Source organism: Suricata suricatta, chromosome 17 (genome assembly GCF_006229205.1).
Source record: "Suricata suricatta isolate VVHF042 chromosome 17, meerkat_22Aug2017_6uvM2_HiC, whole genome shotgun sequence".
Classification (NCBI taxonomy): domain Eukaryota; kingdom Metazoa; phylum Chordata; class Mammalia; order Carnivora; family Herpestidae; genus Suricata; species Suricata suricatta.
The window spans coordinates 55,950,593-55,975,224 of record NC_043716.1 but is presented as its reverse complement, the minus strand read 5'-3'; the positions used below and the strand labels follow the sequence as shown (position 1 = coordinate 55,975,224).

General features: G+C 58.8%; 3 protein-coding genes and 1 long non-coding RNA gene across 4 annotated transcripts; 2 read left to right on the top strand and 2 right to left on the bottom strand.

Moving 5' to 3' along the window:
• Positions 1-3: 3 nt before the first annotated feature.
• On the top strand, positions 4-2,220 carry RAC3 (Rac family small GTPase 3; the record flags this gene model as incomplete). The annotated part of the gene is made up of 5 exons (XM_029927099.1): positions 4-413; positions 618-735; positions 836-922; positions 1,336-1,495; positions 1,718-2,220. Coding segments are annotated over 5 exons (906 nt in total), but the record flags the coding sequence as incomplete, so codon positions are not given.
• A 1,451-nt stretch (positions 2,221-3,671) lies between these two features.
• Positions 3,672-5,513, bottom strand: LOC115282041 (L-xylulose reductase). Its single transcript, XM_029927844.1, has 8 exons — positions 5,403-5,513; positions 5,230-5,327; positions 4,604-4,758; positions 4,469-4,511; positions 4,289-4,388; positions 4,137-4,201; positions 3,929-4,046; positions 3,672-3,833 (listed from the first exon to the last, which is right to left on the bottom strand). Exons 1-8 carry the CDS (start codon positions 5,461-5,463, stop codon positions 3,730-3,732), a joined length of 744 nt encoding a protein of 247 aa, XP_029783704.1. The 5' UTR covers positions 5,464-5,513; the 3' UTR covers positions 3,672-3,729.
• A 95-nt stretch (positions 5,514-5,608) lies between these two features.
• Positions 5,609-7,048, top strand: LOC115282042. The gene is made up of 2 exons (XR_003904497.1): positions 5,609-5,772; positions 6,637-7,048. It is a non-coding gene; the product is annotated as an uncharacterized LOC115282042 (long non-coding RNA).
• A 4,479-nt stretch (positions 7,049-11,527) lies between these two features.
• On the bottom strand, positions 11,528-13,720 carry LOC115281680 (carbonyl reductase [NADPH] 2-like). Its single transcript, XM_029927098.1, has 8 exons — positions 13,669-13,720; positions 13,091-13,218; positions 12,828-12,982; positions 12,692-12,734; positions 12,505-12,604; positions 12,319-12,383; positions 11,954-12,071; positions 11,528-11,864 (listed from the first exon to the last, which is right to left on the bottom strand). The coding sequence occupies exons 1-8, from the start codon at positions 13,718-13,720 to the stop codon at positions 11,761-11,763; spliced, it is 765 nt and encodes a 254-aa protein (XP_029782958.1). The 3' UTR covers positions 11,528-11,760.
• Between the last annotated feature and the right edge of the window lie 10,912 nt (positions 13,721-24,632).

Here is a 24,632-nt window from a genome sequence, read left to right as displayed (position 1 = left end):
GGGGCGCAGGCCTCCGGCCCAGGCCCACCTGATGCTGCCCCGCCGCCGCCTGGCCTCCCGGTGGGTGGGGCCGGGCCTCCCACCTGGGCCGAGCCCTCCGCCGGTCCCACCCTCCGGGGTGCCCGAATCGCCGAGACGGCTCGCCCCAGCCCGCACCCCCCCCAGCTCTGCCCTCGGGAGGCCCGCCTGCCCTGGTCCTCCTCCCGCAGCTCTAGGCAGCCGCGGATCTGCCGGGCTGGGACCCCCGCCTTCGCCTGGGGTTCCACGGGAGGGGGCTGCCCTTGCCGGGCAGCGGGCCGAAGCTTGGCCGGGAGCAACGCGAGCTCGCCCTCTGCCCACAGCGCCGTGGGGAAGACCTGCTTGCTGATCAGCTACACGACCAACGCCTTCCCGGGAGAGTACATCCCCACCGTGTGAGCGCTCCGGGTGGGCGGGTCTGGAGCCGGCCCATCTCGGGGCCTCAGGCGCTGCCGCGTGGGGCTCCTTGGGGCTCCGAGGTCAGGCCCAGGCGGCCCCGGTCTGGGCTTCTCGGGTGGGGGCCGGCCGCTGCCAAACCCCGGGTTCTGTGCGGCCCGAGGGCCCACCGCCTGGACCGACCTTCCCGCTCTGCCTGGCAGTTTCGACAACTACTCTGCGAATGTGATGGTGGACGGGAAGCCGGTCAACCTGGGGCTGTGGGACACGGCCGGGCAGGAGGACTACGACCGGCTGAGGCCGCTGTCCTATCCCCAAACTGTAGGTGGTGACAGGGCCAGCCCTGGGACTGGGGGCTTGGGTGGGGTCCTTGTCCTGTTATGGGGGGTGCCATTTGGAGGCCCTTGACCACTCCCACCAGGGCCCCCTCACCTTTTCTCCTAAGGATGTCTTTCTGATCTGCTTCTCCCTGGTGAGCCCGGCGTCCTTTGAGAACGTTCGAGCCAAGGTAGGGCAGTGGTGCAGGGAGGGCTTGTCTGCTGGAGAGGGGCTGTTCCGAGGACCCGCCCTGGCAGGGCGGGGGGCTCTTGCCTGAAGACCTTAGGCACCTTGTCCTTTGGAGGCAGGGGTGGTCTTGGCACGGGCTCTGAAGGTGACCCAGGACAGTGATGAGGGGCCGTGGTGGGTAGGGGTGGTGGGTGAGGCTCTCAGAGAAGGGAGGGTCCCTCGGCCCTTGAAACTTCTTGGTAGGCGGTTTGTCCTTGGTCATTTTCGCACCAAGCCCAGTGACTGCTCCCTGGAGCAGGGAGGGCTAAGGGTGGGCCCAGGGACTGGGGCAGGAACTCGGGAGCCAGGGCTTGCTGCTGGCATGACTGCAGAGAAGCCCTCAAGGGGTAGGGATCAGAGCCTCTGTCCCCACAGTGGTACCCTGAGGTGCGACACCACTGCCCCCACACGCCCATCCTCCTGGTGGGCACCAAGCTGGACCTCCGTGATGACAAGGACACCATTGAGCGGCTGCGGGACAAGAAGCTGGCGCCCATCACCTACCCCCAGGGCCTGGCTATGGCCCGGGAGATCGGTGAGTGGGGGCTGCAGGACCTTGGGATGGGGGCGGGAAAGGGGCCGAAGGCCTGCTCTGGGGGGCACAGTGCTGCCCCCCGTGGGCCCCCACCGTGCTGACCCCTTACTTGCACTGCCCCCCACTGCCGCCTCCCTTGCTGTCCTCCCCCTCGCTGACTCCCATCCTCAGCGACCCCCCCCTGCTGTCCCCCATCACTGTCCCCTCCCTCGCTGCCCCCAGGCTCTGTCAAGTACCTGGAGTGCTCGGCCCTCACTCAGCGGGGCCTGAAGACGGTGTTTGACGAGGCCATCCGCGCTGTGCTCTGCCCGCCGCCCGTGAAGAAGCCAGGCAAGAAGTGCACGGTCTTCTAGAGCCTTCTAGAGCCTGCCGCTGGAGGAGCGGCCCGCCCGGCCCGTGTTTGCTGTCGTGTTGAGATGTTTGGTGTCCCTGAGTCTGCTGTGGGGGAGTGGTGTGGGTGGGGAGGGGGAAGAAGCATGGGGACAGGGCTGGGGCCGCAGAGTCCCGTCTGCTCTGTCTTGGCCTTCTGGGCTAGGCTCCAGCTTTACCTGGCCCCCGCGGGAGGCTGGAAGGGAGCAGGGTCTCCCTCGGGCTGCAGGGGCGGGTCCAGGGCAGCCCCAGGATGGGCTTCCTGATGGGGGAGGTTGGGGGGATGGGTCCGGTTCATGCGCCCCAGGATGGGGCAGCCCTTTCTTATTTTATACAATAAACATTCTCCACCAACATCTGCCTGTCTGGGTGCTCGCCTCTCTGCCCTGGGGGTCCTGGCCCCTAACTTCCCCGTTGAGAGTACAGAGGGGTGAGCTTGACCCATGCCCTGGGCTGGAGGAGAAAACGACCTTGCTCAGCAGTGTCAGTCCCCAAGAATGTGACCCAGGTCAAAATGGGAGCAAGGGCATGTAGCCCCTTTGTGGTGAAGAAGCCCCCTCGTGCTGACTTCAGGCCTCGGAGAGGCGCACGCACGGGGAGGTGGGCTTCAGTCAAGCAGCTCCGGGGTGTGCGGAGGGGACAGCCTGCAGTCAGGGGCCACGGAGCCCGCCCCCCCAGCTCCCCGCACCCACCAGGGCTGGGCCACACTGGAGGAGTATTCACGAAGTGGTCAGGGGGAGAGGCAGCCAGTGTAGACAAAGTGTGGCAGTGAAGTGAGGTTCCTCTGGAGTGGGGGGAGGGGGGTGTCAGTACCAAAGTCAGAGATCGCGGGAGGGGAGGTGAAGGTCAGCCCGGGGGCACCCTGGCGCCACGTGCAGGAGCTGGACTTCACCCCAGGCCGCAGGGCGCCAGTCCAGGTAGGCACGTGATTTCGACACCAGGCCTCCCCGTGCTGTGCAGACCAGGCTCCCGCTGACCTGTTAGCCCAACCGTGAGATTTTCAGGTGTGGCTACAGCAGCTCGGCCGCCTTCATCAACACTTGTGTAGCTTGCGGTGAGTTATCTTAGAAGCAAAATTAACAAATACTCCTAACACCCTGTCTCTGTAGCAGCGCCATCGTCTGTGTTTGTGGGGTGATCTGTGCCCGTGGCATCTGTGTGGCGCAGGTGCCACATGAAGGTGGGACACGGCACATCTGTGCCCATCCCCGCCCTCAACGACATCACATTGGTGGGTGTCCCTACACCATGGAGACTGGCAAGTTCTAGAGTGGGGCCTGCCTTACTGCAAATCGTCTAGACTTCAGGCAGTGGAGATGTGGATGACACGGGCCAGCTCTCGGGTGCCGAGTGTTTTGTGAGCCATAAAGGGGAGACATTGTGTTTCTGGTATTGGAAAACTATCCCGATTCAGCAAAGACGTCGATCAGGTCATTGACAGATTAGCGAAGTTCCAACAACCATCTACCTCGTTCCACTTCTGACTCATCCATTAACGTTGATGAGCGTCAGCCAGGGTCTATGCTGGGACCACAGCCATGGGAGCTGGCAGTCAAACACTCCGCTGTTCCGTCCCACAAGCCCCCGGACAGAGGCAGGGGCCAGGAGCTGGCCTTCTGGGTGGCCTCGCTCCCCAGGCCCTGCCAGGGACTTGGCCGGGCCTGAAAATCTCAGGCTCGGGAGCCAGCCTGCCAGCTGGGCCGGGCTGTGAGCTGAATGGCTGCCTGCCTACCTGGGACCCACCCCCACCCCCAGCACTGGGTTCTGCAACTTCCGGCCCCCCTGCAGCAGTCAGTGTGCAAACCCGGTAGGAGAACCATGTTTATTGGGGAGAGGGAGGCAGGGGTGTGGTAGGCAGAGGAGACTCAGGTAGCCAGGAAGCCCCCATCCACCGGCACGGTGGAGCCCGTCATCATGCTGCTCCGGTCACTCAGCAGGAAGAGGATGACGTCCACCACATTCTCCACCTCTGAGGGCAGGGCGGGAGTCAGGGCACCGGCGAGGGGGTCTGCCCTCCGTTCACCCTCCCACTTCTCACCTAGGTGGGGCTCCTGCCTGACTCACCAGCAAACCTGCCAAGTGGGATTCGATCCAGCATGGTCTTGGCCTTCTGGGGGTTGCTCCAGTTGGCCTGGCCCATGGGGGTCATCACCACTGTGGGGTTCACCGCATTCACGCGGATCTGCACCAGGATAGACAGGAGGTCAGCAAGGCAGCCTAGGTGCCCAGGGCATGAGGGCTGGGTGACGGGAGGCGTCCCAGTGGGGCTCACCTTGTGTGGCCCCAGCTCCAGAGCCATCACCCTGGTCAGCATGTCCATGGCTCCCTTGGTAGAACCTGTGAAGAGTGGCGTGCCAGGAGCCTGGTGGCTGCAGGCTTGGGGGGCCGTGGGCTCGGGGCCAGGGCACACGTGCGGTTACTCACAGTAGACACTGTGGTTGGCTATTGCGCGCTGCGAGGCCTGGCTGGACACATTCACGACGGAGCCCGGGGCTCCCCTAGCGATCAGGCCCCTGGCCACGATCTGCAATTGCAGAGGGAGCATGAGGCAGAACTAGGCGCCCGCCAGCCCCCCCCCCCCCCCCGGCCCTGAAGGCAGCTCACCTGAGACACCTGGATGACAGCCCGGAGGTTCACACTGAAGGATCTGGAAGCAGATGGAGAGACCCTGTCAGGGACTGTGGCTGCCGCTGCAGGGGACAGCCCTTCCCCTGGGGTCCTCTACCCTGGCCAGCTCACGTGTCACACGCCTCCTTGGTGACCTCCAGGAAGGGTTGCAGCAGTGCCACGCCAGCGTTGTTCACCAGCAGGTCCACGGGGCCCACGCTGCCCAGTGCCCGCTCCGTGGCGGCCCAGTCACCCAGGTCCACACACACGGGCTCCACCCCAGGGCACTGTGTGTAAGGGGGGTTGGGGGGAAGGCTACCAGAGGCTCCCTACCCAAGAAGGGGCACTGCCTCACAGAGCTTTCAGCCGGACAGGGGGAGGGGCTCGAAGCCCCAGGGGAATCCAGCTACCTCCTTGGGGTTCAGAATGCAGGCTGCTGACGGAAGTGGCAGAGGACCTAATGCAGGCCCTGGGCCTCTGGGCATAGTGACCAGGAGGCTGGCCCCGTCTCTGTCCAGTCCACTTCCTGAGCCCCAAGGCCTCGGGCCTTGGGCCGGCAAAGCAGCCATTTCCGCCTCCTTCCAAGCCCTGGGGGGTCTCGGTTCTGGTTCCGCTAAAGGCTGAGCGCCCTGGGAGGGACTGCCGAGGGTCCTGGGTCTGGCCCGGCGCCCCAGGCCTGCGCGTTCGAGCCCGCTCCCCATCCCTCCACCCCCGCCCGCCTCCCGCCGCCCCCTGGACCTCGGCCAGGCGGCGCCTACCTCGTGGACCAGGCTGTCTAGGTCGGCCCGGGTCCGGCTCACGGCCACCACCTGCACCCCCGCCGCGTGCAGCGCCTTGACAGTGCTGCGCCCGATGCCTGCGGGGAGAGCGGCTCAGTGCGTGCGTCCCCAGCCCCGGTCGCCCGCCGCCCCCGGCCGCCCCGCAGGCCCACCTTTGCCCGCCCCGGTGACAAGCGCCCGACGGCCCGCGAGTCCCAGCTCCATGGCTGCCATTCCGTGTCTGAGTGCGGCGGCCTGGGGCCCGACTGGCGGAGGGCGCGGGGCGGGGCGCGGAGGGGCCAATCCCAGGCTGGCGTCCGGCCCGGGGGCGGGGACATGGAAATAGCACCGCCCAGGAGGGCGCGACCGCCGAAGGGAGTCGGGGGCCGCAAGGCGGCAGGTCACCTGAGCCTGAAAGCGGTTTAGTGGCCTCCGAAAGCAGATCCGGAGAGCACCGGTTCCGTGCCAAGATTGCTCCAGAAAAGGTGTGGTAGTTGATACCAGAAAGAACGTGTAGCTGCACGTGAAATGGAGAACTCAGCGGTAACATTTCTTGCTTTGTTTCTGAGAAGTTTGGCAAAAGGGTTTGCATGACCCGCACCCCCACCCTGCCCCCCACCCTGCCCCACGCCCGCGCAGATTCTCCCGTAGTCCCGCAAGGGAAAGAGTTTGGACAACTCAGTGAGCCCGAAGAAGCCAATGCCAGCAAAGCCCCGCTTTAACCTGGGGTGGTAGGGTCCCCTCCCTAAGGAAAGAAAAAGGAACCTCAAGGTAACCCCGGGCTGTGCACATGCCCTTATAACATGAGACCACTTAATCAGACTGCATGTTTGTGTGTGTAACCATATATGGGAGACAAAGAAGTAGAAAATACATTAAAAACTACTTCTTTGGGTATGAACCCAACTGAGCGGCGCTGGCACGAAGCACAGACAGTGTCACAACGGTCTGTGCGTGAATCCTGCTACATTACTTGGGGGCTTATTCGGGATTCGGAGACGGTGCGTTTCCACCTCCTTTGCCACTGGGGATGCGAACCTCAGCGCGCCGGGACCCCTAGCTCCGCAGGAGCCTAGCCCTCCCAACGACCGAGCTGGGGTTATGACCCCGAGTGCGCCTACGGACCCCGTGAAGCCCAGGAACCGGCTCAGGGAGCGCCCGTCAGACTGGTCAGAACCCGGGGCCGGTTTGGCAGACCTGCCGGAAGTATGCCGAAGGGGAGCCTGATCACCTCCCAGAGTTGTCCTGGCAGTTAGTTCCACAAGGGACAAGGACCGAAGCCGTGACTGTAAGGCGCTGGGCGGCAGGTTGGAGTCGAGGGCGCCTGTGCGAGGGTGCCTGTCTCGTTCATTTCCTGGGTCAATGACTGATCATTAGAGCCAACTGTCTCTGGTTATTCTACCTCAGAACGGCGACTTTAGAGACTATTCCCAGGAAGCTGTTGAAACTCCCTTTGCTGCGGGGAAATGCCCTGTCTCCTCCGGACTGACACGACTGCCTACTTCCGCTGGTGGAAAACAAAACAAAAGAAGCCTAGAGTCTGTTCCTCTGTCTGGGCGACAAGATTTACAGCCGGGGATTCTCTTTCTCTGCCTTCTCTGGCACCTGCCTCTGGTTGCCCTCCCTTCCCCCCCTCCCATTTCTGCCCCACCTGGGGGGGTGTGGCCTTCGTGATTGGCTCCTCCCCCCCCACCCTTGCGGTCTGGAGAGAAGACCGCCCAAGTCAGATTTCCCACCAACGTTTCCAGGTAAAAATTAATCATGGGCGACAAATTGTCTTAAGTGAATCCAATTAAAACGGAGTCAGTGTGTAAGTTAATTTAAATTTGTTAGTTTGAGATAGACGTTTATCAACATTAAAAAAATCTTTTATTCCTCCTAGATTTGCTGAAGGTCAAATAAGCTCATGTCATCTCTGTTCCAGTTTGTTAGCAAATGGATGACTTAAAGTAATGTTTAACTTTGTCTGTCTCATAGTTTTCATGGGTAATGGTTAAAATAGCTTGCAAAGTCTTTGGTAACTTAAAACGTTGAGGTTTTTGCTTGCATGGTAAATTGGGTTTAAATTCATTGGCTATCTGATGAGATAAGAGGCTAAAGCACTAATTACTAGATGTAGCTTTGTGCTTTTGACTTGTTGCAGAGAAACTAAAGATATTTGGATCTGTTAAAAAGCACGTGCTTTGTGCTTAATTGATTCATTCATAAGCTTGTCATGTAAGAAATTCTGATGTAGCAGTTCACAGCTGGTTACTACTTAGTTTCCACGGAAGACTAAGGTTTCTTTTTAAAAAAATTTTTAAATGTGTATTTATTCTTGAGAGACAGAGATGCAGAGCATGAGCAGGGGAAGGGCAGAGAGAGAGGGAGACACAGAATCTGAAGCAGGCTCCAGGCTCCGAGCTGTCAGCACGGAGCCTGACGCGGGGCTCAAACTCACGAACCGTGAGATCATGACCTGAGCCAAAGCCAGAAGCTGGATGCTTAACCGACTGAGCCTCCCGGGCGCCCCTCATTCTTTCTGAGTAATACCAGAGAGCCTTACGCTCTTGCCAGCAAGGGACATTATAACTATAACTCCAGAACAAACCAGTGTGTGGGTTCCGGAAATTACTGGGTATGGCAGGCTGTAGGTGCCGGAGTTTGGGAAAATGGCCCGCCCACTCTACCAATTATTAAAGGAGGCTCAACCCCACCTACTCTCCCAAGAAAATAAACTGGGGTCTGACTAGTTTATTTTCTTGGACACGAACACTGTCTCCAGCCCTTGGAATGGTTACAAACAGAAGGGGGCAATTTCTGTTACCAAGCTCACGGAGCTGTAAGATCATTAAAACACGGTATCAGGGCTTTCATTCAGGGAGAGACAGAACTTCTCAAATGGCCCAAAGGATGTTTACCGAAAAAGATGGGTCAAGGACAGTACTGCAAGTGGTATCAGCCTGTGAAGTCTGTCTTAGAAACAATCCTTCCAACCACACACTTGCTCTCCCGGGCAATGCCAAGGTCAAAAGAATTCCAACATCTGTTGTTATGGACTGATACTCTTTATTTATTTATTTATTTTTGAGAGACAGAGAGAGACAGCGCGAGCAGGGGAGGGTCAGAGAGAGAGGGAGATACAGAATCTGACGCAGGCTCCAGGCTCTGAGCTAGCTGTCAGCACAGAGCCCAACGTGGGGCTCGAACCCACGAACCGTGAGATCATGACCTGAGCCGAAGTCGGACGCTTAACCGACTGAGCCACCCAGGCGCCCCATGTGGATCGATACTCTTACTAATAGGGTGAAGGCCTCCCCCTACAAGACAGAAAAGGCACAAAATGTAATAAAAGTTCTGCTTTATAAAATAGGACCCAGGTTTGGCTTACCTAAAAATTTGCAAATTAAGAATAGTAAACGGCTGCCTTGACTCTCTCTAGTGGAACTCCTGGCTCTTGGAAAAGGTTTACATCAAAATACAGCAGACTGTCCGCTTTTATTCAGCAAAACTCTTAATAACCTCACGAGCATTAGATGCTTTAAATTTTTTAAATTAAGTTAGGGCTAAGCTCTTGGAAATAGAGCCACCATTGATTCCTTACTGCTCCTGCTTCTCCACCAACGGGTTATGAGAGAGCCCCGGACATACGTTGTTTACAATGTCAGGGATTCTCCTAGATTGTTTCACAGGCTTAAAATCTGGGGACTGAAAGGACGCAGGTCTGAACCAAACTGACTCCATGACAGGCTTCAAGTTTTCCCTCTGACCTTGGAGGCCTAAGTGTCGGTTTCCCAGAATCATTAGACAATAAAAGGGCACAGAGTGCTCAAGCAGGGACCACCCTAGTAACGCCCAATCAGCTCAAACGCTTAACATTCCTAAGGCCAGGCCTAGAGATAGACGCTATGGATAATCACTTATTGCTTAAGGCTAGTTACACCCTACCTGGCCCACTCTGTCACTGGTTATTTTCAAAGATACTCTAAATGTGGTGATTGGGTGCCGCCAAAAGTAAGGAACACTCTGGACAATGTGTATGGTTAGAGTTACTGCCAATAATGATTGGCTCACTGTACCGGTGTCTCAATTTCCTGTGACGCCCCCTTCCCAAACCCATAAAAACCCTGCTCAGCCCTTGCCTGGGGCTCTCAGGACGGATCCGCTGCGCGGGTGAGGTCTATGAGCCTGAGCTTAAGGCCGTCATAAAGCCCTTTGCTTTTGCGCCTGACTCAGTCTCCCCAGCGGTCTCTGGTTTTGGGGGACGATATTGCGATCTGGGCATAACAGGACATTATGTTAAGATGCCATCTTGTTGGTCAGTATAATCCTTTCCTTGCGTTTTTCTCTGTGTGTCTGCTAATGTCGATGCCGTCTTGTGCCTGCCAGCCTTCCTGGAAAGCCAGACTGTGGGCCACTCGACCGACCCTTGGGTGGACTCTAACTGCCGTCCCCCCACACTGTCCCTTGTCAGCCTGAAGAAGCCAGAACGGGCATCGTCCCTGTCCCCCAGCAGCAGTTACAGGCCCTGTTCCGGGGAGAAATAAATAGGCAGAGGGGTAGCACGAGGCAGGGAGAGACAAGGGACCTTCAGGGGGGCAGACCGCAGCTGCAAGGGGGAGGCCAGAGAAGCGGAGGGGGTTCTCCCCTTGCGAAATCCTTTATGGGTGCCCTCCCCCCATTATCCAGGGCATAAGGGGGGAATCTAAGTGAGATAGGCGATCTAACCCTCAGGCAACAGATGCAGGCCCTTGGCTCTGCCCTAACCGCGTCCCACCGCTGGTCAGGGAGGGATAACCTGTGAACCTGACCGCAGACGCTCACCCCTGTAAACCAGGCGATGCAGTATGGATAAAGGAGTGGAATGTCCAACCCCTAACACCCCTCTGGAGGGGCCCGTTCACTGTCATTTTGTCCACCCCTCCTGCAGTAATGGCAGCCCAGGTGGGATCCTGGATTCACTACAGCAGAGTGCAGCCGGCCTCGGGTAACTGGGAGTGCTTTCCTGGCCCAGCGACGCCGTGCAGGCTGCCCGTACGGAAGCAGCCTGGTCCATCCAGGCAGCGCAGGCTGCCCATGCACAGAAGGAGCCCTCTGCAGCCCCGGAGGCGGCCCTGCTTGAGTCGCCCGGAAGCTGATTAATCTACGCACGACAGAAGCTGGAGGAATCGACAGTCCAGTGAAACAAAAGACTGTCCTTACTTTCTCTGTTTTCCTTGCTGTGGTGCGCTGTCACGCCTTCTCGCTCTTACTGTGATTCTCGCTCTACTTCTCAGCGCGGGACTGGCCGAGGCCGCCCTGGCCGGCTGGGAACATAAAAATTCTCCTCCTAATTCTGGGAAGTTGCCTAATCCTATCTTGCTTAGCTCCTCTGGTTGTGGGGTGGCGTCTGTCTCCAGTCTCACGGAGGCCATGATTACAAAAAAAAAAAAGGCGGCCACTCATGTAATGATGTTATAGAAATATAAACCCCTAAACCAAGATGATGCTCTTTAACCCATAATGGAGGGGCCCAAACATCAAAGAGGGGAATGTGGTAGGGTTTCCTCCCTAAGAATAAAAACAAACAAACAAAAAACCCAAATAACCTAAGGTAACCTGGCTCTGTGCATACATGACAGCAACCCTCATGACCTTGTAACACGAGACTGCTTAGTCAGGCTGCATGTTTGTGTGTGTTACCGCATATGGGAGACAAAGAAGTAGAAAATACATAAAAAACTACGCCACATGGCATACGGGGCTCGGTTCTCTGCGTGCAAACCCAACTGAGCGCGCCGGCGTGAATAAAGTTGCTTCCTGGAAAGGAAAGCCTCGGTGTCTCGACTCTGTGCGAGAATCTTGCTACACAGGACGGGAGCGGGACCCCTATGTCACCCGTGCCAGCCAGCATGAGACCCCCAGCACTGTAAAAAACTTGGATAGAGTAAGAGATAGGATGGGGGGTGCCGGGGGTTCACAGTGGCCGGCGAGGGCAAGCATTGCTTCCCGAGGCTTCAGGGTCATTTACAGATATATGTGAGCCCCAGATCCCAGACCCTCCAGCGCCGCCAGCTGGCGGAGGTGTAGCGGCGGTGCGGGGCTGAAGGGCGGGGCCCGAGCCTCGGGGGTGGGAAGGTGGCTGGCCTCCGCCCGGGGCCGATTCCGGGTTTGGGGGCGGGTGGGGCACCGGCAACAAGAAATCTCCTCTTGGTAAGAAATCGCTGCCCTTCAGCCGGTGGAGGCCGGCTGGCTTTAGGTTCTGCCCTCTCACTTCAAGGAAAGTGAAATGTGTGCCCCCCTCCCTGACCCTCCCCTCCAAAACCCTGGCACGCGCTGGTTCCAGAAATGGCCTCCATTTATTTAGAGAAACCCAACCGGCACGGCGGAGGACACAGTGGGTGTGGGCGGCGCGGGTGTGGATGCGGAGTGAGCCCCGAGGCAGAATCTGGGTGGGAGATGGGCGTGCGTGGGGCTCGGCGGTGAAGGCGTGGCCGGGCGGCGGGAGGGATGGGGCGAGCCGGGCAGTGGGCGGGGCCCGAGCGGGGGGGCGGGCCTGCGGGACCAAGCGCTCTAGGAGACCAGGTACCCGGCGTCCACGAGGATGGCCGAGCCGCTGGTGGAGGCGCTGCGATCGCTGAGCAGGAAGAGGATGCTGTTGACCACGTCCTCCGTCTCTGCGGGGACCGGCGGGGGTACGGGCGGGGTCAGAGGGCGCGCCCCGGCCGCCCTGGCCGCGCCCTCCTCTCCCTGAAGCCCCGCTGACCTGCAAATTTCTTCAGGGGGTGCCTCTCCTTCAGTTTCCGGGCGATCTCGGGGTCCATCAGGACTTTCTGGCCCATGGACGTCAGCACCACCGTGGGGTTCACGGAGTTTACCCGAATCTAGGGCCAAGGGGCGAAAGGTGGCAGCCTCAGCGGGTAGATGAGCCCCCGCCCCCACAGTAAGCGGAACTTGATTACCTGTGTTCAGTCAATCGCTGACCCCGCTGCCTTGGGTGGTCCTCAGGCCTCCCCCATGCCCTCTGCTGCCCATTACCATGGCCAGTCCCTACCCCTGCTCCTCAGCACCTACCTTTTGCCTGCAAGCCCACCTTAGCGTGATCCCCCAGGTGCTCCCTCCCCTGCCTACCTTATATTGTCCCAGCTCTGCCGCCATGACTCTGGTGAGTGCGGTCATTGCGCTCTTGGTGGAGCCTGTGGAGGGAGGGCAGCCCTGAGGACCCCTTAGCCCTCTCTGCACCGACACTAAGCCCAAGCCAGAGTGCAGGATCTCCTCAGGGAGTGGATGGGGGTACAGGCTGGACAGGGGACTCACTGTAGACAGCTAGGTTGGGTATAGTGACATGGGCCACCATGCTGGAGACATGGACAATGGAGCCAGGCACTCCACGGTGGATCATCCCCCGGGCCACGATCTGGAAACCAGGAGAGGGGCAACCTGATCTCACCGCACTGCCGGCTGGGCCTCGTTGCCCTTGGCCTGGCCCAGCCCACCGGCTCACCTGGGATATCTGCACCACCGAGCGCAGGTTCACGTTGAAGCTCCTGCAGGAGGGCAGACAGTCAGGCCGGCTGCGACTACACCGGCCCCCGGTCCTCAGCAACCACTCCCCGCCCACCTGCTCTCCCACGGCCCACCTGTCGAAGACCTCCTTGGTGACCTCCAGGAAGGGCTGCGGCAGTGCCACGGCGGCGTTGTTCACCAGCAGGTCCACGGCGCCCACGTTGTCCAGCGCCCGCTGCGTGGCATCCCAGTCACCCAGGTCCACACACACGGTCTCTATCCCGGGACACTGCGGAGAGGCATTGGTCCGTGATCAAGGAGGTGGTCCCGGCAGGCTCACGAGGCACCTGGCGCGTGTGGGGTCAGGCTTGGGCCGTGGTCGGGCTGCATGCCTCACCTCCTTGGAGAGGCTGTCCAGGTCAGTGTCGGTGCGGCTCACGGCTACCACTCTGGCTCCCAGGGCATGCAGGGCCTTCACAGTGTCCCTCCCGATCCCTGCAGGGGTGCACCGGGTGGGCAGCTGCCCTAGTACATCGGGGTCAAGGCTGAGGACTGAGGCTGCAGCCTCTTCCGCTCAGGAAAGAGCAGTGAGGGGGTGCTGGCCAGAGTCAGAGGCTCGGCCGACCAGGATCTGGGCCAGGGAGGTCCCAGAGAACAGGCCCAGGGAATAGACCCTGCCTGGATGTCCCCATCTGCGTTCCCTGAATCTGAGGGCTCCTGTCTCCGGGTGGGGATCTTGAATTGACCAGCTAGAGGCAGTGTCCTGTCCTAGGGCGGCCTGCTGGGTGGTGGACATCAGCCAGGGTCCTGGTCCAGGGGCTGTGGGGGGTGCGGTGGGGAGGCAGGCACTGGTGGGGAGGGCTGGGACAGCCATGGAGGGACTCACAGACCCCAGCACAGGCCTGCGAGGCTTCGGGTCCGGCCACCTTACTCTCCACCTCGGCGCCTCCCACACCCGCACCTGCTCACACGTACCTTTCCCTGCCCCCGTCACCAGGGCCTGCAGGCCCCTGAAATTCAGTTGCATGGTGCTGACTCTGAGCCTGTGTCCCGCAGAGAGGAGGGCAAGGGGGTTTTAAAGGCCTGGGGCGGGCTGTTGGGGGTGCTGTGGAGGAAGGGGGGCTAGGGGCACAGGGCAGGGGCGGGCCATCGCTGCCGCCTCTACTTCCTTGTTTACAGGAATCTTCTCTCCGCAGCACAACCCAAAGGTGCTGCCAAGAGCTGCACCCTGAGGTTTGGAAAAGGAAATAAAGGGGCTTCTGGGGGGCTCAGTCCATTAAGTGTCTGACCCTTGATATCAGCTCAGGTTGGGATCTTGCAGCCCTGCATCAGGGCCCGTGCTGAGCAGGGAGCCTGTGTGGGATTCTCCCTCCCTCTCTCTGCCCCTCCCCCGCTTGCATTTTCTCTCTCTCAAAATAAATAAACATTAGAAAAAAGACAGAAAAGAAAAATAGGGGCGCCTGGTGGCTCAGTCGGGTAAGCCTCTAACTTCAGCTCAGGTCATGATCTCACGGTTCGTGGGTTCGAGCCCCACATCGGGCTCTGTGCTGACAGCTCAGAGCCTGGGATTCTGTGTCTCCCTCTCTCTCTGCCCCTCCCCTGCTTGCACTTTCTTTTTATTTTATTATTTTTACTTTTTGTCTTTTATTTATTTTTGAGAGACAGAGAGAGACAGTGCAATCAAGGTAGGCTCAGAGAGAGGGAGACACAGAATCCGAAGCAGGCTTCAGGCTCTGAGCTAGCTGTCAGCACAGAGCCTAACGCGGGGCTTGAACCCACAAACCGTGAGATGACCTGAGCCGAAGCTGGACGCTTAACTGACTGAGCCACCCAGGCGCCCTGTGCTTTCTCAAAAATAAATAAAGATTAAAAAAATTAACCAACCAACCAAACAACAAACAATTAACCGTGGAGTGGGAGTGTGCCCCTTCTTGGCTGGCGGGGACGGTGGCCTGGAGTTGGCCCCTGCAAGGGGCAGGCAGGCACCCCTGCGTACTAGCCAGGCACGCTGGGTTGAGGCTGCTCCCCTGCCCTGCTGACTCTGGCTCCACCACGGCCCCGCTCTGCAGCCTCCAGAGGCTCCCTCACTGACCCCTAGCCGGCCTAGGCACCCCGCGCCCGGTCCCCTGGCCTCCAAGCGCAGAGCCCAGTCCTGTCCACAGGAGTGGCCACCCCGATGGCCTCATCTCCCTCGGATGTGGCTCTGGAAGTGGGGGCGGCCTCTCCTTCCCAGCTGTTTTGCCCCCCCCCCCCGCCCACTCTGGAACTTCATCTTGGCACAAATCTGTGGGCTCTTCTGGGCACCAGAGGCCTCTCTGCGGGCTTCTCCATGCCGCTGCTGCCTGTGGATTCTGACGGTGACTCTGCTTCTGGGGGTGAGACTCCAGGCTCGTCCTGAGCATCTTCCAGTCCCGTGTAGCCGGCCTTACAGGGCCAACGCCGCTGTCCGCGGGTCCGGGGCACAGCGCAGGGCGCAGGGCAGGAGCACAAGCCCCTCCCGATCCAGGGGTGCGCCCCGCCATCTCGGCCTCACTCAGGCCTGACCTGTGTCCTCTGGAGACCTCCTCAGTCCTCCAGGCCCGGGCGGGCTCGCCCTGTGGGCTCGTCCTTGACCTGCGAACCGTCAGGGAGTGAAGTGGAGGAAATCCTTGCCATGACACGGGTTGCCCACGCAATCTGGCTTTCTTCCCAGACACTCACTGGACATTTGCTCCCGAGGTGCCAGCTGTGCGGATGTGCAAGTGAGGCCCCACAGCGCACATGGGCCTTCATGCCCCGTGGGCCACAGGTCTCCTCTGAGATCCCGGGGGCCGGGCACACCTGCTCCCACGCCTCCCCGAGCCCTGGGAGATGGCTTCCACGTGGCCGGGGGTGGGGGGGGGGAGGACAGTCCCCAGCCCCCCTCCCACCCTCCGCCTGAGCTGCTCGCAGAGGCCCCTCAGGGGAATGTTGTCCCAAACACCCGCAGCTTACAAACGTCCCCCTACTTCCCTCACCCCACGCCCCGGGTCACAACACCCAGCAGCATCCGCCGCGCTCCAGCAAGGCCGCCGCTGCGTTCCAGGCACGTTTTAAGTGCTACGGGTTATTTTTGTTTTGAAACAATTCAGAATCGCAAGGAGAGTACAAACATTGTCTCCCTGGACCATCTGACAGTAATTGTCAACACTGGCACCCCGTCACCTCCAAGTAGCTTAGTGTCTGTTTCCTTCTAACGGACATTAGTCTACACAGCCACACACACACACACACACACACACACACACACACACACACACACACACACACACACACCAGGCAGGAGACTAACACCACATATCCTCACCACGTGTCCTCAGCTCCCTTTCAGGACTTAAAAACGGTCCCGGTGATGCTCTTGCTATAAAGAATGGCTTCGCTGAGGTATAGTTGATGGACTCTCAAATAACAGAAATTCAACTGAGTAAATGTTACTGATCAGGTCTCGGATTAGGCGTCATCCCCTCCCCAAGCAGAGACGAACTCCGTTGAGCTGTGGGAAAGGAGGAGTTTTTAAAGGAAGAGAAGGAATGGAAAAAAAGGAAAGTAGCAGCAGAGAACGCATTGCTTTGGGCCGGGTGGGCCTCCTGAGGGGACAGAAGAGGTTCGTGCATTTCCGGTGCCGACCAGGCCGTCCAGGCTGACCGGCTGGAGGGTCCCTGACTCAGTGGCTGCGTTTTGGGCCTGAGGTTTTCTTTTTCGCACGGATTTAACATAAGCAGCATGAGAGCTGGGGCAGGGGGACAGCCCTGCGAACCCTCGCGACAACCAGGGTCAGAAACAGACCCATCGGCTCCCGGGCTTCCACATGCCCCGCTGCTTTTGTGTTTGCGGCAGGACCACGTGGCCAGAGTCCCTGCCCCCTGGCGTCCCAGCGGGAAGACTGCCCCCCAGCACCCCCCACTGCCTAGCACGTCCCTGGAACTCTCTTCCGGCCTGCCTGAAACTCCCCATTTCAGTTCCGTGTAGCGAAAGGGCCCGTCCAGGGTTCCTGTTGCTGGGGATGGCCCGTCCCTCTTGTCCCCCTCACTCCAGAACACTCTTCAGTCTTTCCTTGGCCTTTAGGACCACCACACTTTTGAAGACTGGACGTCCGTTCTTTTTCAGGAAGTCCCCAGCTCGGCCTTGCCCTGCATTCCGTCACAACAAGATGCTGCGTGTCTCAGGCTGGGGCACCGGGGCAGGGGCACCCTGTCCCCCAGCATGCCATCAGCTGGCGCGGGGCTGACCTGTGTCACCACTGGCGCCGTTAGCCCGATCCAGGGGTGGAAGGTGACAGCGCTAGACGTCACAGCTTGGTCCTTCCACTAAAAAGATCGTGGCTTCTGCAGCTTCACGTGTGTCCTCTGATTCTTGGGCAAATGTCCCCTGTGGCCACACCACCTCTGAAGTGCCCAGGGAAAGGCGTTCGGGACCCTGGGGCAGCGTGCACGTTACGCACACCCCGCCCCCCTGCCCGGTGTGCACTGAGCTTCCAAGTGAAGTCAGTAGCAAAACCTGCCTGACACACTTCGGCCAACAGCACGCCATGGACGCACAGGCGGCCGTCTGCTCTGAGTCTCAGCGCCCCCGACCGACGCCTGGAGGGCTGGGCACAGCCAGCTCTGAGGACGGCAGATGGGGACGGACCGGGAGAAGAGAGCAAACGGGCACATGAAACTGCGCACAGATCACAATGCAGTGATCGTGGCTCTCTTGCCTGCAATGGGCCTTGTGGCCACGCGGTCCCAACTGCTGTGCACCTGACACCAGTCCGCGTTCCTTTGCCCCCAGCTGGCCCAGGTCCCTCACCCGCTGGAGGGAGAGCCCAGGGCTTGCTCGGCTCCGCCCACCACCCTGGCTCTGCTGCCGCTGTGGCCGTCACCACCGCGTCGTCTTTGGGGACTGAGCTCCGGAGGAGCAAGGCCACAGAAGAGCCCAGGGGGAGTTTGTGTCCAGAAAGGGTGCAGAGAAGGGCCTGCCCGGGCTCTGGTGCCCGCAGAGTCGCTCCCGCAGGAAACTTCCAGTCTCTCTGCCCCCGTGGGCGCCTTCCCGCATAGCATGCCATGGAGCCCCCAATTCCAGATGTTTCTGGCAGCACCCTTGCGCGGGGCAAGCGCGGGAGGGCGCACAGGTTGCCACACGCGCTGCGGGCAGTCTCTGCCCAGGGAGCCGCGTGCCCATCTGCGTGGCGCAGTTTCCTGCTCCTTCCGCCCCGGCCCCACACCCTGGCGTCCGCGCCACACGGAGGTCTCCCCGCTCCTGTGGATCGAAGGCAGCAAAGCTGGGCAATTGCTCTGGTGACCCTCCTGCCTGTCTCTTTTCCCACCGTGCAGCCACTGAGTCCGCCAAGCGGCTATTTGTGGGTTCAAGCCCCGTGTCGGGTTCTGTGCTGACAGCTTGGAGCCTGGAGCCTGCTTCCGATTCTGTGTCTCCCTCTCTCTGCCCCTCCCCTTTCACACTCTGTCTCTCTCTTTCCCTCTCTCCCTCTCTCTCTCTCCCAAAAATAAATAAACATTAAAAAAAAAACCCAAAAAACTCTAATGGTTGGTACACTGCTTTCCTGACTTCTGTGGATCATTCTAGAGCATTCTGGAACCTGAGGGTAGTCGTGGGCTCCCCTGATTTTGTAGCCAGCTGGTCTGTAGTGAGGGTGGCCCTGGGGCCCCCTAAACTTGCGGCTCCAATCCGAGATGGGCAGCTCTCCTGGGGACGCTCCCTGGGCTGCAGTTTGCTATGCTCCTGGGTGGCCGGCAGGCCCACGCCACAGCCACAAGGCCCGGAGCTCGGGCTTGAGGAGATGAGTCTCTTACATGGCGGCCGGGGCTCGGGCTGGGGACCCCCACCCGCGAGCCGCACCCTCTGGAAATCGGAAGAGGCACCGGTCACGCTCCGCACCAGACCTTGGAAGCTTTGGCCTGGGAGTGACACACATGGCTTCTGCCGCAGCCGTGGCTATGGTGTCCCCGTCCCACCTACACTCAGAGTGAGTCAGGGAGCGGCCGAAGGTCTGGGGTCCTAACTTCTCCACCACACGCGCTGGCTCCCATGCTCCCCTCCGCTCTCTCTGCACACCCTTGGCGCGGCCTCGCTGCAGTGCCGCACCCCCACCCCGGCTTCCTGCGCCCGGCCCTGCCCCTCACTCGTGACCCGTCCCTTCCCCCCGAAGGAGCCTTTCCCTCTGTACCAACAAGTTGCTGTCTCCTCTTCTTGGAAGCCAGCTTGGGGGCGCCTGGAGGGCACAGTCAGTTAAGCGGTGGCTCTCGATGGCCGCGCAGGTCACGATCTCACAGTCTGTGAGTTTGAGCCCCGCCTTGGGTTCTGCGCTGATGGCGAGGAGCCTGCTTGGGGTTCCGTCTCTCCTCTCTGCCCTCCCCCTGATTGGGCTCGCTCTCTCTCTCTTTCAAAATAAATAAATTAAATTAAAAAAATTTTTTTTATAAAGCAAACGTGGAACTCCCACCGGCCCCGCCAGCTGCTGCTGATGTCCGCTCTGGCTTGCAGAGAGACTGCTTGAGGGAGCTCTTCTCGCTAACCCTTCCTCGGGAAACCATGGGACCGGGCCTCCCTGCGCTCAGCCCCAGTGCCCCCCGCCCCCCCGCCCCTGCCCCGGGCCCTGCCCCACCGACTCCCTGCTTCCCCGGGGCGGCCGGAGCACCCACGCGCACATGCACACACGCTAGTGAGGGGGGCAGGGCGCTGCGGGCCTGGGAGGAGGACCCCATGTCCACCAGGCAGCAGGTGCCGTGAGATGGGGGGCAGGGAGAGGCCTACAGGGGGAGGGATGCCACGTGAAAGGCTTGGCTGCGGCTGGACAAGGTCCTTCCCAGGCCTCTGAGCTTCCTTCTCAGGCTCCGTCCTTTCGGTCTGAAAGAGGGAGGTTTTATTTGAGTTTGAGGAGTGCACCCTCCAGCACACCTGCCCCAAACCGGAGCTGGCCAGGGCCAAGCTGAAAAGACGACACTTGAGCGGGGTGGAGCCGAGTCAGCTGGCTGGGCCAGGGGCCACCACATGTTGGCCGCCCTGACGGGGGGACACTGCTGAGGCAGATTTGCCCCTGGGCCAGGAGCTCAGCCTGGAGCCTTTGCACACACCGGGGGTAAGACCAGGAATGCCCACCTCACTGGGAGGGAAGCCAAGGGGCGCCTCAACGTCGGATTTTGTTTTCCTCGGGACGCCAAGGGCATCGGAAAGACCTAAGGCCTCCCAGACCCCAGCGTCCCTGGTCACTGTGTTGGTCTTTCTGGTTTTCAGAAGGTCTGCGTGGCCGGTAGCTGCCAGGGTGGCGGTCCGCATGGGGTGCCAAGCTCAGTCTCCTCACTGGGCCTTGCACGCCCAGTGGGGAGTGGGGTTCAGGCCTCAGGCCACCCAGGAGTTCAGTTTGAGGGAGGCTTTGCCTCTGGGGGTGTCCCTGGGCTCAGCGCCATGCCTTTCTTGTCACAAGCACCCCCGTGTGGAAAGGTGTTCAGGCTGGTGGGCACCGTACAGAAAGGGTTCCCGCAAGGTTTCCTTTGAGGGTCTGGGAGCCGGCGCCACATGCCACCTTCCATCAGGCCACATGGGACACAGCCCCAGAGGCCAATCGACAAGCCCGCTGGATATTCCCATGTGGGCTTGTGGGTTCTTTTCTCCACCCGCCGTGGCCAGTCCGTCCCCCGTTGCGGGGGCCCGGAGCAGCAGGGGAGTGACGGCCGCCCAGGGAGGGGCCGCGCTCTGCCGGGGGCACCAGCCGAGTCAGTTGGGTCTGGAGGCAGCGGTCACAGCTGAGGTTCTGGTCCTTCTCGGGCCTCCCACTGCCCCGCTGCCTGCATCCGCCATCCCCCAAAAGCCCCGAACCCACTCCCGTGGGTGGGGGGTCTCCCCTCTTTTGGAAGCTGGCTCTCTGAAGGCCTGGCACCAGGGCTTTGGAGACTAAGAGAGAGACCTTGGGTGGCAGGGGTCTGCTCCCTGGAAGCTCCTGGGGCCTTGGGACACCGCCTGCCTTCAGATGCCGGCAGCTTCTCTGGTCGGAAAAGGCCTGAGGACCCCGGCACCCCTCAAAACGACGGGCTGATAGCATAATGTATAAGGTGCAGACCGGGGGACCTGCCCGCGGATCTCCCTTGCCGAGAGACACCTCTTCTCAGGAGGGGAGTGTTCTCGAAGGCTTGCCCGAGGCACAAAGGCTCTGCCAGGGTGAGTGTAAGGCAATGCCCCTGGGAAAAGCCATCCTGGCCACTCCCAGGATTAAGGACGAGGGACTCTGAGCTCGGGAGGGGCATCAAGGTTCCCACCTGCGGGCTGCTCCCTGCGCCTGCCCCCAGCGCCTGCCCATCGGCCCACAGTTTGGGGGCGGTTTCTGGTCTTTAGGCCAGGTCACTGGATTCTCACATCCCGCAGCCTTGCTCAGTGCACGGAGAGGGTGGTGGTCCCATCCCCCAACGTGATGGTGTCTCTGGGGAGCCCGATGACCCCCGTGGGAGTTGGCCCAGGTTAGGTGACTTCCGGTCTTCTCAGTCTCCAGCAGACCCTCCCAACAGCTCGGGTCTCCTCAGGGACAGCTGTGACGCGTCCCCGCGGGTCACAGGTGGAAAGCACACTGAGATTCACGGCACGCCCTCCTCTCCAGGAGCTAAACGTGTGCCCTGACCGCCACCTGCCAGCGGTGATTGATCCACTGACCGATTGATTTAGGGAGGGCGAGTTGGGGAGGGCCAGAGAGAGGTAGAGAGAGAATCCCAAGCAGGCTCCGCACTGTCAGCGCAGAGCCCGACACGGGGCTCAAACTCACAAAGGAGTCATGAGATCATGACAGGAGCCAAAACCAAGAGTCAGACGCTTACCTCACTGAGGCACCCAGGAGCCCCTCCGTGGGCAATGTTTTAACTGGTTTCCAGACTACCCTTCGCACTGTAAATAAATGTGAGCTTGACCAAATACACCCAGTAATTGTTTGCCGGAGACGGATAATAGGCAGCACAAGACTGCCATCCGTGGTGGATAGAAAGCCCTGAGGTTAGACCCACAGACGCTCTGCCTGGGATTACGCTTCACCTGAGGGGCAGGGAGCCAGGACCCTGCCAAGCAAAGGAAGCAGATGAGGGTTTGAGGCAATGGAAGGGGCTGGAATCTTCAGGACAGAGCATCAGAGAAGGGGAGGCTGTACCCAGAAGTCTGTGCATGGTCTCTGTCTGGTTCCTTCCTAGGCCATGGCTGGGGCTAGGGCTGTACCTGTGCTGGGTGGGATTGCCCGAGAGAGGTTAAGAACAGAACAGAGCAGTGGTTGTGGGCCAGCGCTGGGGTCCCGGGGGCTCTGGCCCAGCCTGGCCAGACCCAGCTCGCCGGCACCTCGCTCACTCCCTGGGCCTCCAGCTAAGACCTGGAAAGTCTGATCCTTATGAGTCAGGGCCACTAGAGACAAGCTCACGTCTCTCTCTGAAGCCCTAATAAAATGTACAGTTTGGAGACTGAGTCCCACCAAGTTAGAGGCCCTGGGGAAACACCATAAGTTTTGAACAGATAACCCTAACAAAACAAAACCAAAACTAAACAAGTTAAAAATGATCAATCAGGGGCGCCTGGGGGGCTCCGTCGGTTAAGCCTCCAGCTTCGGCTCAGGTCAGATCTCATGTTCGTGGGTTCAAGCCCCGCGTCAGGTGCTGTGCCGACCGCTAGCTCAGAGCCTGGAGCCTGCTTCCGGTTCTGTGTCTCCCTCTCTCTCTGCCCCTCCCCCTCTCATGCTCTGTCTCTCTCCGTATCAAAAATAAATAAAACATTAAAAAAAAAACACTTTAAAATGATCAATCAGTCATTAAACAGTCTACCAGAACAAACATCAACACTCTCCAGAGGAAGGTAACTCAATCCAGACTTTCTATGGCATATCTTCTGCAGCGTCCAGTTCACATGAACATTTTCTGGAAATGAAAAGAAACAGGGGCACCTGGCTGGCTCTGTCAGAGGAGCTACTTTTAATCTTGGGGTTATGAGCTCGGGCCCTACATTGGGTGTAGCGATTACTCAAAGAAATAAACATATTTTTTAAAGAAACAGAAATTAAAGAAACAGGAAAATATTATCCATAGTCAAGGAAAACAATAGCTGATTGAAAAAACTCTGTCTTGATTGACCAAACAAAATTTTATTTTTAAAAATCTTTTTAAAAGTTTATTTATTTATTTTGAGAGAGAAAGAATGCAAGGAGGGGAGGGGCAGAGAGAGAGAATCCCAAGCAGGCCCCACGGTGCCAGTGCAGAACCCGATGCAGGGCTTGATCCCATGAACCGTGGGATCGTGACCTGAGCCGAAATCAAGAGCCACTCAACTGACTGAGCCCCCCAAGTCCCCTATCAAACAAGACCTTAACGCAGTGAATATAAACATGTTCAAAACATTATGAGGGTGCCTGGGGGGCTCAGTCAGTTGAGCATCTGAGTCTTGATTTCCACTTGGCTCAGGTCATGATCTTGAAGTTGTGGGTGCCAGTCCCTGCATCTGGCTCTGTGCTGACAGCATGGAGCCTGCTTGGGATTCTCTCTCTTTCCCTGTCTCTGTCCTTCTTTCTCTCTCTCTCTCAAAATAAATAAACATTTTAAAAAAACGGGTAAAGGATGTTGTTTAGCTTGAAGAGAAATGATTCCAGATGATTCCTTGGAGCTACCAGAAGGAAAGAAGAATGCTAGAGATAGTAAATACATTGGAAAATTTAAAGGCAGCTTTCTTGGGGCACCTGGGTGGCTCAATTGGTTGAGTAGTGTCTGACTCTTGATTTTGTGTCGGGTCATGTTGTCACGGTTCATGGGTTTGGGCCCTGAGTCAAGTTCTGCACTGGCAGTGCAGAGCCTGCTTGGGATTCTCTGTCTCCCTCTCTCTCTGCCTTTCTCCTGCTCGCTCTCTATCTCTCTCTCAAAATAGTAAATAAGCATTAAAAAAATAAATGTATTTTTTTGTAAAAAATTCCTTTAAAAACACTTGACTATTTTTTATAGTTTTAAAGTTTAATTTTTTTAATGTTTATTATTGAGAGAGAGAGACAGAGACAGAGAGACAGAGCACGAGCAGGGGAGGGGCAGAGAGAGAAGGAGACACAGAATCCAAAGCAACTTGGGGCTCTGAGCTGTCAGCAAGGGCCTGACACAGGGCTTGGACTCATGGACCATGAGATGGCGACCTGAGCCGAAGTCAGACGCTTAACTGAGCCACCCGGGCGCCCCAACACTTGACTCTAAAATAAAAATAAGGGGCGCCTGGCTGGCTCTGTCGGTGGAGCCTGCGACTCTTGATCTCAGGGTGGTGAGTTTGAGCCCCACGTTGGGCATAGATATCACCTAAATAAACATTAAAAAAAAGTAGGGGCACCTGGGTAGCTCAGTCGGTTAAGTGTCCAACTTCAGCTCAGGGCATGATCTCACAGTTCGTGGGTTCGAGCCCTGCGTCAGGTTCTGTGCTGACAGCTGGGAGCCTGGAGTTGCTTCCAATTCTGTGTCTCCCTCTCTCTCTGCCCCTCCCCTGCTCACACTGTCTCTCTCTCTCTCTCTCAAAAATAAAAACATTAAAAAAAATAAAAAATTAAAAAAATTTTTTAAAAAGTAACATTGTGCAGTGGACTATGTAAGAATAAAAAGTAAAACAACAGCCCAGAGGATAGTGAGAGTAAAAGAAATTCTACTCTTGCAAAGTCATGGCACTGGTGAAGGGCTTAATATTGACTCTGAACCAATCTCGAGGAATTCAGGCTGCACACACAGCGAGAAAATAAAAGGCAAATGCTGACCCTACTCGGGGCCACGCCGGCCCCCGGAGCAAGAGAAACCAAAAGCAGAAGGAGCACCGAGAACACAGCAAGGCTTCAACCTGACCGACCGGCTGGTGGTCACCGTGCACAGAGCGCCGAACACAGAGCAAGACCGCGGGCCGTCCACGCAGGCTCGCTCCGGCTCCGAACTGGTGACAGCTAAAGACAC